This window comes from Oncorhynchus gorbuscha, linkage group LG25 (genome assembly GCF_021184085.1).
Source record: "Oncorhynchus gorbuscha isolate QuinsamMale2020 ecotype Even-year linkage group LG25, OgorEven_v1.0, whole genome shotgun sequence".
In the NCBI taxonomy this organism is placed as follows: domain Eukaryota; kingdom Metazoa; phylum Chordata; class Actinopteri; order Salmoniformes; family Salmonidae; genus Oncorhynchus; species Oncorhynchus gorbuscha.
This window is the reverse complement of record NC_060197.1, coordinates 29,136,563-29,150,075: the sequence shown is the minus strand read 5'-3', so window position 1 is coordinate 29,150,075 and position 13,513 is coordinate 29,136,563. Positions and strand designations below refer to the sequence as shown.

Genomic DNA, 13,513 nt, shown 5'->3' with positions numbered 1-13,513 from the left:
TTTAGTCTCCGAAGTCCTCTAAAATCAGAAATACATTGGGATATAGACGGGCTAAAAGTACAATTATATGAAATGAAAAAAAATTAGGATACAGTGAATAGATCATTATTCGAAAAGAGAGAGGCATTGTTTTCGCAACCTCACATTCTTCTGTGGTATATTTGCGATCGCACAATGTGCATCCTGCCATCTACGATGCGTGATGGAAACAGAAAATAACGGAACTACCAAAAATAAATCAAACAACTTTTCAGTTAAAAATAAATAAAACATCTGATCCCTACACAGGCTCAAGGGGAACCTGGGGGTGGGTCTTTCCTTACCATTACCCCTTGCAAGTCCCAAAAACGTTTCTGCCGCAGCCACAGTCCAGTTTCCTCCCAGACTTGCTGTACAGTTTAGAACTGTGGCAAGGAACGCAACAAAATCCACCTTTTTAATGCACATGGTATATATGTCTTGCAGAAAACATTTACTACTGGCTGTGGTATATCCACTACCATATCTTCACTGGCATCACTTGTTATCTCAATTATTTGAATGGCCTCAGCATAGGAGATTCGATTGACCACTCTAACCTCAATTTCATTCACCCTTACAGGGCACTCCAGGAACTAAGGATCACGATCATTTGTCCTGTCCACCTGTTTCATTAGATGGCGTCGACATCTGAATTGGTCTGGATTGGGTTTTCCGAAAAGTATCCTAGCACTAAAAGAATCTTAATTCTATTGAAACTAAATGGACGAAAGAGGATTTTAGTGCTATGATGCTTTTGGAAAACCCAGCCCAGGGCTGTGGCAGTGAGTCCAGATTAAAGTAACCTAGTGTAGCAATGAAAAAAACAAAAATAACACATTAAATAGTGTCAGCTTTTATATGACAAAGTTTGGTCTGTCTCACTATTCTTTTGGCTGTCTTTAATGGTCAATGACAAATACGTTTCTGTCTGTATGTAGGCAACTTAAGTGACAATGCATTCTTTAAATTGTCAAAACATATGAAGTTATAGGATGTTGTAGGCCTATAGCCAATGCTTCTTCACCCCCTGCAGGTAAATGGGGAATGGCCCATGTACTCCAACAAACTGGTGTTCTCTATTGGCATGTGTTCTCTCCCCACGGTCAGTGGCAGCCTGATAGTCAGAAGGGTTAAACCCGTCATACCCATCGAGTGCCACTATAAGAAGTGAGTCCTGAGTGGCATGAATGTAGTGAATTATATATTTTTGGGTACATTCTATTTGAGAAAATGGCACACATAGCAAACCACAGAAAAAAAAACATGACTTTTATAGTCCACTTTGTAGCCCACTCTCAGATGGTCATTAAGGAGACAAATATGTATCATGTTTCATAGCTTTTGTTTCTTAGGAAACGAAGTGAGTGGGGAGCCACTGATTCAACATGGCTGCCTATGACCTCCACCGTCAGTGCCATGGGGCTGCTACACTTCTCTCCACTCAGCATGAATGGTGATACTAAGTGCTAGGATATGAGCTCACAACCAATGACACAATAGCACAAATCTAATTTATTTTCGCGATTTTACAGTTGAAGATGGAATTATGAATCTACACCGCGTATTACCACTTCATAAAATAACCATGTCATTTAGATTTTGGACCAAACAACTGAGAGACAATAGCTGAGTCTGAAATATGTCTCGCCAACTACTTACTAAAACTGCATACTGTGTACTAATCGTACTACCTACTACTGATAACGTACTGTTTAAGAAAATAGAATGACGTAAGCAACAAAGATCAACATACTAGGCTCATCCATACCGAGAATTCATAAATCTAATGCGCAATTTATCTATGTATGCTTGTGTTCCCTCATGTGCTTTATGTATTGATTTGTTATTAATAAAAAATAAAAAAAAATAAAAGATCAGGTGGGACCATTCTAGCCAATGAGAGTGCAGATACACGCGTGTGAACAACATGCGCACCCATCCGATATAAAGTGTTTTTTCTCAAAGTTGACGGGATGTCACTTGTCCTACTTGTATCAGTACACTCGTAACAACCTAAGCATTACGAAACGTATATTCTATCAAATAAGCCATTACATTTTTGCCATACCCAAAATGTCTACCATTTAGAAGGCAAGAATGGGTATTCAGACAAGACCATTGACTCCTCTCGACAACAGGTGAATGGAGCTCGCCGGCACCTCCACTATGTACCAGCAGGGGGAGCAGGTTGTGTTGGAGGCCAGGGTGTAAGGCCCGCTGCATCCCTCTGACGAGCTTAGGGGACTACGAACTCTGACCCTCTCTCTGTGCCCAGCTACAAATGCATTGGAAAGCATGGGCCAGTGTCTCACAGAGAGGAGCAAGCCTGTGTTTGAATAGATAACAGTGGGCATAACTTCCTCTATGTGTGAATGTAGCTCAGTTGGTAGAGCATGGCGCTTGTAATGCCAGGGTAGTGGGTTCGATCCCTGGGACCACCCATACGTAGAATGTATGCACACATGACTGTAAGTCGCTTTGGATAAAAGCGTCTGCTAAATGGCATATATTATATGTACAGTGCATTTGGAAAGTACACTTTCAGACCCCTTCTCTTTTTCCACATTTTGTTACATTACAGCCTTATTCTAAAATTGATTAAACACATGTTTTCTTCATCAATCTACACACAATACCCCATAATGACAACACAAAAACAGGGTTTTAGAAATGTGTTCTAATGCTATATATAATAAACACAAATACCTTATTAACATAAGTATTCACACCCTTTACTCAGTACTTTGATGAAGCACCTTTGGCAGTGATTACGGCCTTGAGTCTTCCTGGGTATGATGTTACAATCTTGGCACACCTGTATTTGGGGAAATTCTCCCATTTTTCTCTGCAGATCCTCTCAAGATCTGTCAGGTTGGATGGGGAGGGTCGCTGCACAGCTATTTTCAGGTCTCTCCAGAGATGTTAGATCAGGTTCAAGTCCAAGCTCTGGGTGAGCCACTAAAGGATACATTCAGAGACTTGTCCCGAAGCCACTCCTGCGTTGTCTTGGCTGTGTGCTTAGGTCCGTTGCCCTGTTGGAAGTTGAACTTTCATCCCAGTCTGAGATCCTGAGCGCTCTGGAGCAGGTTTTCATCAAGGATCTCTGTTCTTTGCTCCGTTCATCTTTCCCTCAATCCAGACTAGTATCCCAGTCCTTGAAGCTGAAAAACATCCCCACAGCATGATGCTGCCACCACCATGCTTCACCGTAGGAATGGTGCCAGGTTGCCTCCAGAGGTGATTCTTGGCGTTCACACCAAATTGTTCAATCTTGGTTTCATCAGACCAGAGAAGCTTGTTTCTCATGGTCAGATTCCTTTAGGGGACTTTTGGCAAACTCCAAGTGGGCTGTCATGTGCCTTGTACTGATGAGTGGTGAGTCTGGCCACTCTACCATAAAGGCCTGATTGGTGGAGTGCTGCAGAGATGATTGTCCTTCTGGAAAGTTCTCCCATCTCCACAGAGGAACTCTGGAGCTCTGTCAGAGTGACCATCGGGTTCTTGGTCACTTCCCTGACTAAGGCCCTTCTCCCCCGATTGCTCAGTTTGGCAGGGCGGGCCAACTATAGGAAGAGTCTTGGTTGTTCCAAACTTCTTTCATTTAAGAATGATGGAGGCCACTGTGTTCTTGGGGACCTTCGATGCTGCTGAAATGTTTTGGTACCTTTCCCCAGATCTGTGCCTCGTCACAATGATGTCTCGGAGCTCTACGGACAATTCCTTCAACCTCATGGCTTGGTTTTTGCTCTGACATGCACTGTCAACTGTGGGACCTTAGAAAACTTATAGTGATGGGCCCAGCACATCCCTGCTGCCAATAGATTACTTTCCTCTTTTAAGCTCACAGCTTCACATACAGTAGGGCAAAAAAGTATTTTGTCAGCCACCAAATGTGCATGTTCTCCCTTTTAAAAAGATGAGAGAGGCCTGTAATTTTCATCATAGGTACACTTCAACTATGATAGACGAAATGAGAAAAAAAATCCAGAAAATCACATTGTAGGATTTTTAATTAATTTATTTGCAAATTATGGTGGAAAATACGTATTTGGTCACCTACAAACAAGCAAGATGTCTGGCTCTCACAGTCCTGTAACTTCTTCTTTAAGAGGCTCCTCTGTCCTCCACGCGTTACCCTGCTGCAAATAGATTACTTTCCTCTTTTAAGCTCACAACTTCACATACAATGGGGCAAAAATGTATTTAGTCAGCCACCAATTGTGCATGTTCTCCCTTTTAAAAAGATGAGAGAGGTCTGTAATGTTCATCATAGGTACACTTCAACTATGATAGACAAAATGAGAAACAAATCCAGAAAATCACATTGTAGGATTTTTAATGAATTTATTTGCAAATTATGGTGGAAAATACGTATTTGGTCACCTACAAACAAGCAAGATTTCTGGCTCTCACAGACCTGTAACTTCTTCTTTAAGAGGCTCCTCTGTCCTCCACTCGTTACCTGTATTAATGGCACCTGTTTGAACTTGCTATCAGTATAAAAGACACCTGTCCACAACCTTAAACAGTCACACTCCAAACTCCACTATGGCCAAGACCAAAGAGCTGTCAAAGGACACCAGAAACAAAATTGTAGACCTGCACCAGGCTGGGAAGACTGAATCTGCAATAGGTAAGCAGCTTGGTTTGAAGAAATCAACTGTGGGAGAAATTATTAGGAAATGGAAGACATACAAGACCATTGATATTCTCCCTCGATCTGGGGCTCCACGCAAGATCTCACCCCGTGGGGTCAAAATGATCACAAGAACGGTGAGCAAAAATCCCAGAACCACACGGGGGGACCTAGTGAATGACCTGCAGAGAGCTAGGACCAAAGTAACAAAGCCTACCATCAGTAACACACTACGCCGCCAGGGACTCAAATCCTGCAGTGCCAGACGTGTCCCCCTGCTTAAGCCAGTACATGTCCAGGCCCGTCTGAAGTTTGCTAGAGAGCATTTGGATGATCCAGAAGAAGATTGGGAGAATGTCATATGGTCAGATGAAACCAAAATATAACTTTTTGGTAAAATCTCAACTCGTCGTGTTTGGAGGACAATGATTGCTGAGTTGTATCCAAAGACCACCATACCTACTGTGAAGCATGAGGGTGGAAATATCATGCTTTGGGGCTGTTTTTCTGCAAAGGGACCAGGACGACTGATCCGTGTAAAGGAAAGAATGAATGGGGCCATGTATCGTGAGATTTTGAGTGAAAACCTCCTTCCATCAGCAAGGGCATTGAAGATGAAACGTGGCTGGGTCTTTCAGCATGACAATGATCCCAAACACACCGCCCGGGCAATGAAGGAGTGGCTTCGTAAGAAGCATTTCAAGGTCCTGGAGTGGCCTAGCCAGTCTCCAGATCTCAAACCATAGAAAATCTTTGGAGGGAGTTGAAAGTCCGTGTTGCCCAGCAACAGCCCCAAAACATCACTGCTCTAGAGGTAATCTGCATGGAGGAATTGGCCAAAATACCAGCAACAGTGTGTGAAAACCTTGTGAAGACTTACAGAAAACGTTTGACCTCTGTCATTGCCAACAAAGGGTATATAACAAAGTATTGAGATAAACTTTTGTTATTGACCAAATACTTATTTTCCACCATAATTTGCAAATAAATTCATAAAAAATCCTACAATGTGATTTTCTGTATTTTTTTCCCTCATTTTGTCTGTCATAGTTGAAGTGTACCTATGATGAAAATTACAGGCCTCTCTCATCTTTTTAAGTGGGAGAACATGCACAATTGGTGGCTGACTAAGTAATGTTTTGCCCCACTGTATGTTAACAAGACTGAGAGGCTAGTGACATGCTGGCATGGCTGGTGTCCACTGCATAGTAATGACAATTACTGTTCCCTTACACCACAATGTGGCCACTACAGACTCTACACAACCCCATTGAAGGGGTCACCTTTCTATCGCTGGACAGCCTTCCAAAGATTAGAGCTGGAGTTACTTCAGGTGTCAAGCTAAGATAATGCAATCAAAATGCAGTGATAAAAGAACCTATGTGATGAGAATATGTCGGGATGATGAATAATCATTCCTGAGAGCATGTGGTGTTTGAAATGAAACTGGGTAAAACCCACAGGTGGTGAACTATACTGTGGTTAGATGGATCAGGCAGTTTGACTATTTCCATGGTTGTGGTGTGGTGGGGAAATGCCCTTTTAGGTCACACTTCTATTTTATTCCTAAATAAAGACTGTTTAATAATATGTATTAAGTACTGCCAGAGTTATGTTTTAACATAGTGCATGTTATGTATCTAACTATGCTTAACTGAACATGTCCATAAAATCGCGGTCTGTGCTTTCCCGGAAAAAGCCAGGAATTTCAACAATTTCACCAAAATACCCCCATTGTGAAAAGAAAGGAAACAATAATTTGAACAAACAACTGAGAGGCTAAACATGTCATTCCCTCCGTAGCTTCGTATTTGCTTTAAATCCTGTCTGCTGGAGAAACTCACTGTTTGTCTATAGCTTCAGATGTGATTTACAGTGCTTTCAGAATGGATTCATAACCCCTTGACTTATTCCACACATTGTTGTGTTACAGCCTGAATTCCAAATGGATTACATCGCTTTTTTCTCTCACCCATCTACACGCAATACCCCATAATGACAAAGTGAAAACATTTTTGCAAACCGGATGCATATTTTGGATTTTTTAAATTCTGTACAGACTTCCTTATTTTCACTCTGTCAATTAGGTTAGTAATTGTGGCGCAACCATCCTCAGTTTTCTCCTTTTACTATTTTAAAGTCACCATTGGCCTCATGGTGAAATCCATGAACGGTTTCCTTCCTCTCCAGCAACTGAGTTAGGAAGGACTCCTGTATCTTTGTAGTGACTGGGTGTATTGACACACCATCCAAAGTGTAATTAATCATTTCACCATGATCAAAGGGATATTCAATGTCAGCTTCTTTTTTATTCCCCCATCTACCAATAGGTGCCCTCCTTTACAAGGCATTGGAAAACCTCCCTGGTCTTTGTGGTTGAATCTGTGTTTGAAATTCACTGCTTGACTGAGGGACCTTATGTGTACAGAGATGAGGAAGTCGTTAATAAAAATCATGTTAAACTACTATTTCACACAGTGAGTCCATGGAACTTATTATGCGACTTGTTAAGCAAATCTTTACTCCTGAACTTACTCATTTTATTGTCATAATGGTCTCATCCATAACCGTCGGTGACACGATAATACGGTAATTGTCTGAGCCCTATGCAATGGGATTTTCTTTTACAAAGAATAAGCGACTACACCACATTAGATAATCACATTATTATCTGTGACTTTTCATTACAGCATGAAGCCTTCCCAACCCGATATGACCAGACTTGGTGATCTTATCGTAGTTTGGACGATAGAGCCAAATCCAACCATGAAATCCTTAAAGTAGTTAGAAAGCTCAGGGTTCAGTCAATGAACCGGGGCCTCAATGTCGCTATAGATAAAAGATTATTCAGATTAGGGAACTCTGTGGCCCCATAGCTAAGGAGAGCATCAAGCGTGTCCAACCACTGAACCACAGCTCCTGAAGAAATGATCCATTCATTTTTGTTCGTTTGTGACACTTGTTGGATTTGTTCCGTCGATCAACTGAATAGTGTTGCCTGCATGGCCTCAAGTGCCACGCGTGTTTGTGTTGTCTTTCTTGACCAACTACACCCTGTTAAAGGGATTAAGGGAATTGGCGCTGGACTAGCAGATGAAACAGCTGTGTTGTATTGGGCCATTTAGACTGGAGTGTGTTTTCTATTATGCCATGTTAGGCTATGAGATCGGGGCTTCTGGGAGGTTTGAACAGCTGTGCGAGCCCTCAGCCCTGTACTGCTTACAGTCATAGGGATTTCATCTCTCTTTTGGCACAGTTCGGGACCCAAGTAGACTTGGCTCATTTCCAAACCCTAGGATGATACTAAAAGTAGGCTCCCCCTGTGCAGGAGCATACAGTAATATAACGGTCTATTATCTCTTCACATTATTACCGCAGAAAAGGTCTATGGAGGAGTGACAGAGTTAAATACCAAACATACTGTATCTCTGCTGTGTTTCCTCCCAGAGTTATGTGGAACCTGTCTCCGACCAAGTTGCTGTCTATGAGTAGATGAGGCTCTTCTCAGTCTATTAAATTCCTCTTGCTGAAGAGCCGCCAGGTATTTATAGCTGTGTGTGTGGGGGGGGGGGGGTTCTTCCATAAACAATCAACAGGGGTGGCTCGAGGTCAGGGTGGTCGGCTAGGCCACAGGGAAAGGCGGTGTTGTAGAGACTGCCAAACAGCAGGTCAGATTTCCTCTTTTGGCCGATGGTCCCTTATTGTGGCGTTAAGCACGAGCCTCACCTCCTCGACCATCGCCATGACGCCCTGGGCTGCAGGTCAGGGTGAGACCAAGGCAGCCAGGCCATAGAATAACACACACTAAAGAGGTGAGAGAGAGTTATGTCATGTAGAGGAATCAAAGTGTGCCGGGCCGGAACGAGCACGAACTAGCCTGGTTGGTTCTTGTTTGTTTTCCATTTTCCCTGGAACTGGAAACAAAACTTGGTAAAAATGTTTTTAAGTATTGAAGGAGGGAGTGCTGGTGGAGTTATCCGGGCTATTGTGTGTCATCCTTTTCATTTTTTGTTCGTGGGAGGTAATGGAGACTGAACAGAATAGAGGAGAGATGGACAAATATACAACTTATCATCGCGCGAGAAGAGGATCGCTGTAGCCGGTTGAAAGACCAGCTTATGCATCTAAAGAAATGTGTGGAGGGAACTGTGAGATTGTCACATACAATGCAGTTGGAGTGTGTCTGGCATCCACAAAATGACTTATAGAGTGGGGAGGTAGTTGTGATAGTTATCATAAGCATTGTTTACATCCAAAAGGTCAGTGTCCTCCCGTTCCTTATGGCCCATAGGTATCGAATTAAGGTCATTGAAAAAGGAAGTTCATCAAATGTATTAAATAACTACTTGCTACTGTTATTACAAGCAGGACACAGTACGGCTCTTGTGGTGACGAACTTCGGGGCTTCCTGTCCCAGAAAATCCCTATTGGAGGGGTCATGACATAAGTGGAACCTGTCCCAGGCCAGACCCGACTGGAAGATTACTCTTCGACTGTGGACAGACGCCGGTGTTGGTCCGAAAACAATAACTTCCGACAGGCTTACTGTCCCTGACCTGGCTCCTGCCTCTATGGTCCCACCATTCTTTCCTGTGAGTTTCCTGTCTTGTGTCGCGCCAGTGGACTGACTTGCAGAAGGCAGACCGTTCTGGCTGTCTTCCCGTCGGCAGGGAGAAAGACTGCCGCCATGCACTTTCACAGCTGCTGTTTACTACGTTGTGGATTCTCTCTCCCTCTGTCTCTCTCGCTCTCTTTCCCTGACTCCTGGCTGTCTTTGTTTATTGACAACAAGGGGAGGTGGGTGTCCTTGGGCTCGTCCCTCTTTCCCTTTGAAATCAATCCTAATGCCACGGCAACGTAGGTCCCAGCCATGGAGTCACTAAGACGGGGACACCCCCCCCCCCCCAGCCCCCAGCCCTGACACATGGCTCGCAGCACGTACCTTGTCTCTCTCTCTCCCCCCTCTCTCATTTTGGCTCAGGCATAAGCAAACAGCCCAGAGTTTGATTTGAGCAAACAGTTCAACGAGCCATGGACCCAGTCCAGACTGAGAACCATGACAATGTTAAGAGACATTGAGACTGCACAGCCAGTCACCTGGGTTATCTTTGATGCCTCACTGCATGCCCATGTGAAGGTGTGCTTTGTAAAACCACCTGTCTTTTGTAGCCTGTAATATCCAAGGTGCCCACAAGCTGTTTGCTATGCAACATTTTGCACTAATAGTGGGTGAGAAATTCACACCTTGGGCCTTCCATTGTTTTGAAGCAATATTTATAGAAAGTCTGAAATTATGCCAAAATCAAATGGCCCAATGGCGTTAATGAATTGTGACAGGAATTACATACAGTAGTTTGAATTTGTGATAAGATGGTCTATACAGTCTACTTCACTATTGAACCCTGTTTCTTAGCAAGTTTCCTTCGAATTTGATCATTTAAAATAATGTGTTCCTAACTTGTGCTGCTACCATGTTGTGTTGATACCATGCTGTTGTCATGTGGTGTTGCTTCCATGCTGTGTTGTCATGTGTTGCTGCCATGCTATGTTGTTGTCTTAGGTCTCTCTTTATGTAGGGTTGTGGTGTCTCTCTTGTCATGATGTGTATTTTGTCTTATATATATATATATTTTTTTATTCCAGCCCCTGTCCCCGCCAGAGGCCTTTTTGCCTTTTGGTAGTCCGTCATTGTAAATAAGAATTTGTTCTTAACTGACTTGCCTAGTTAAATAAAGGTTAAATAAAATACAAATAAATAAAAGACCCAGCCCCAATCTCTTGGCACAAAGCTCCAGCACATAGACCCCGCCCCCAGCCCTGGGCACATAGACCCCAGCCCTGGGCACATAGACACAGCCCCCAGCCCTGGGCACATAGACCCCAGCCCTGGGCACATAGACCCAGCCCCCAGCCCTGGGCACATAGACCCCGCCCCCAGCCCTGGGCACATAGACCCAGCCCCCAGCCCTGGGCACATAGACCCAGCCCCCAGCCCTGGACACATAGACCCCAGCCCTGGGCACATAGACCCAGCCCCCAGCCCTGGGCACATAGACCCTGCCCCCAGCCCTGGGCACATAGACCCTGCCCCCAGCCCTGGGCACATAGACCCTGCCCCCAGCCCTGGGCACATAGACCCCGCCCCCAGCCCTGGGTACATAGACCCAGCCCCCAGCCCTGGACACATAGACCCCAGCCCTGGGCACATAGACCCAGCCCCCAGCCCTGGGCACATAGACCCTGCCCCCAGCCCTGGGCACATAGACCCTGCCCCCAGCCCTGGGCACATAGACCCCGCCCCCAGCCCTGGGCACATAGACCCAGCCCCCAGCCCTGGGCACATAGACCCCAGCCCCCAGCCCTGGGCACATAGACCCCGCCCCCAGCCCTGGGCACATAGACCCAGCCCCCAGCCCTGGGCACATAGACCCCAGCCCTGGGCACATAGACCCCGCCCCCAGCCCTGGGAACATAGACCCCAGCCCTGGGCACATAGACCCCGCCCCCAGCCCTGGGCACATAGACCCATCCCCCAGCCCTGGGCACATAGACCCAGCCCCCAGCCCTGGGCACATAGACCCCAGCCCCCAGCCCTGGACACATAGACCCCAGCCCTGGGCACATAGACCCCAGCCCTGGACACATAGACCCAGCCCCCAGCCCTGGACACATAGACCCCAGCCCTGGGCACATAGACCCAGCCCCCAGCCCTGGGCACATAGACCCCAGCCCTGGGCACATAGACCCAGCCCCCAGCCCTGGGCACATAGACCCAGCCCCCAGCCCTGGACACATAGACCCCAGCCCTGGGCACATAGAACCCAGCCCTGGGCACATAGACCCAGCCCCCAGCCCTGGACACATAGACCCCAGCCCTGGGCACATAGACCCCAGCCCTGGACACATAGACCCCAGCCCTGGGCACATAGACCCCAGTCCTGGGCACATAGACCCAGCCCCCAGCCCTGGGAACATAGACCCAGCCCCCATCCCTGGACACATAGACCCCAGCCCTTGGAACAGACCCAGCCCCCAGCCCTGGGAACATAGACCCAGCCCCCAGCCCTGGGCACATAGACCCCAGCCCTGGGCACATAGACCCAGACCCCAGCCCTGGGCACATAGACCCCAGCCCTGGGCACATAGACACAGCCCCCAGCCCTGGGCACATAGACCCCAGCCCTGGGTACATAGACCCTGCCCCCAGCCCTGGGCACATAGACCCCAGCCCTGGACACATAGAACCCAGCCCTGGGCACATAGACCCCAGCCCTGGGCACATATACCCAGCCCCCAGCCCTGGGCACATAGACCCCAGCCCTGGGCACATAGACCCAGCCCCCAGCCCTGGGCACATAGACCCAGCCCCCATCCCTGGACACATAGACCCCAGCCCTGGGCACATAGACCCCAGCCCTGGGCACATAGACCCAGCCCCCAGCCCTGGACACATAGACCCCAGCCCTGGGCACATAGACCCCAGCCCTGGGCACATAGACCCCAGTCCTGGGCACATAGACCAAGCCCCCAGCCCTGGGAACATAGACCCCAGCCCTGGGCACATAGACCCAGCCCCCAGCCCTGGACACATAGACCCCAGCCCTGGGAACATAGACCCAGCCCCCAGCCCTGGGAACATAGACCCAGCCCCCAGCCCTGGGCACATAGACCCCAGCCCTGGGCACATAGACCCAGACCCCAGCCCTGGGCACATAGACCCCAGCCCCCAGCCCTGGACACAGACCCAGCCCCCAGCCCTGGGCACATAGACCCAGCCCCCAGCCCTGGGCACATAGACCCAGCCCCCAGCCCTGGACACATAGAACCCAGCCCTGGGCACATAGACCCCAGCCCTGGGCACATAGACCCCAGCCCTGGGCACATAGACCCAGCCCCCAGCCCTGGGCACATAGACCCCAGCCCTGGGCACATAGACCCAGCCCCCATCCCTGGACACATAGACCCCAGCCCTGGGCACATAGACCCCAGCCCTGGGCACATAGACCCAGCCCCCAGCCCTGGACACATAGACCCCAGCCCTGGGCACATAGACCCCAGCCCTGGGCACATAGACCCCAGCCCTGGGCACATAGACCCCAGTCCTGGGCACATAGACCCAGCCCCCAGCCCTGGGCACATAGACCCAGCCCCCAGCCCTGGACACATAGACCCCAGCCCTGGGAACATAGACCCAGCCCCCAGCCCTGGGAACATAGACCCAGCCCCCAGCCCTGGGCACATAGACCCCAGCCCTGGGCACATAGACCCAGACCCCAGCCCTGGGCACATAGACCCCAGCCCCCAGCCCTGGACACAGACCCAGCCCCCAGCCCTGGGCACATAGACCCAGCCCCCAGTCCTGGACACATAGACCCCAGCCCCCAGCCCTGGACACATAGACCCCAGCCCTGGGCACATAGACCCCAGCCCTGGACACATAGACCCAGCCCCCAGCCCTGGACACATAGACCCAGCCCCCAGCCCTGGACACATAGACCCCGCCCCCAGCCCTGGGCACATAGACCCCGCCCCCAGCCCTGGACACATAGACCTAACCCCCAGCCCTGGGTACATAGACCCAGCCCCCAGCCCTGGACACATAGACCTAGCCCTTAGTTAAATAAAGTTTAAATAAATAAATATTTCTTAATGAATCCTCTTCATACCTAGAATAATACAAGGTCTATTGAAGATTGTCACTTTAATTACGGAGGACGGGCTGAAGCGGAATCAGTGGAACTGTATCAAATACATCAAGCACATGGTTTTCATGTGTTTGATGCCATTTCATTTCATTTGCTCCATTCCAGCCATTATTGTGAGTTGTCCTCCCCCCGGCAGCCTCCTGTGATTTCC

At 48.0% G+C, this 13,513-nt stretch overlaps 1 protein-coding gene across 1 annotated transcript; it reads left to right on the top strand.

The window, feature by feature from the left end:
• The first annotated feature begins 9,719 nt into the window (after positions 1–9,719).
• Positions 9,720–13,277, top strand: LOC124013840 (basic proline-rich protein-like). Its single transcript, XM_046328401.1, has 6 exons — positions 9,720–9,794; positions 10,447–11,076; positions 11,235–11,592; positions 11,681–12,317; positions 12,374–12,993; positions 13,036–13,277. Exons 1-6 carry the CDS (start codon positions 9,720–9,722, stop codon positions 13,275–13,277), a joined length of 2,562 nt encoding a protein of 853 aa, XP_046184357.1.
• The last annotated feature ends 236 nt before the right edge of the window (positions 13,278–13,513 follow it).

Bases quoted from the DNA above. Each gene is read 5' to 3' on its own strand.
- LOC124013840 (XM_046328401.1), top strand. From the start codon at position 9,720: ATGTTAAGAGACATTGAGACTGCACAGCCAGTCACCTGGGTTATCTTT. The intron at 11,593-11,680 runs GTCCTGGGCACA...CCCTTGGAACAG, and splicing joins CCCTGGGCACATAGACCCCA to ACCCAGCCCCCAGCCCTGGG. The intron at 12,318-12,373 runs GCACATAGACCC...CTGGGCACATAG, and splicing joins GACCCAGCCCCCAGCCCTGG to ACCCCAGCCCCCAGCCCTGG.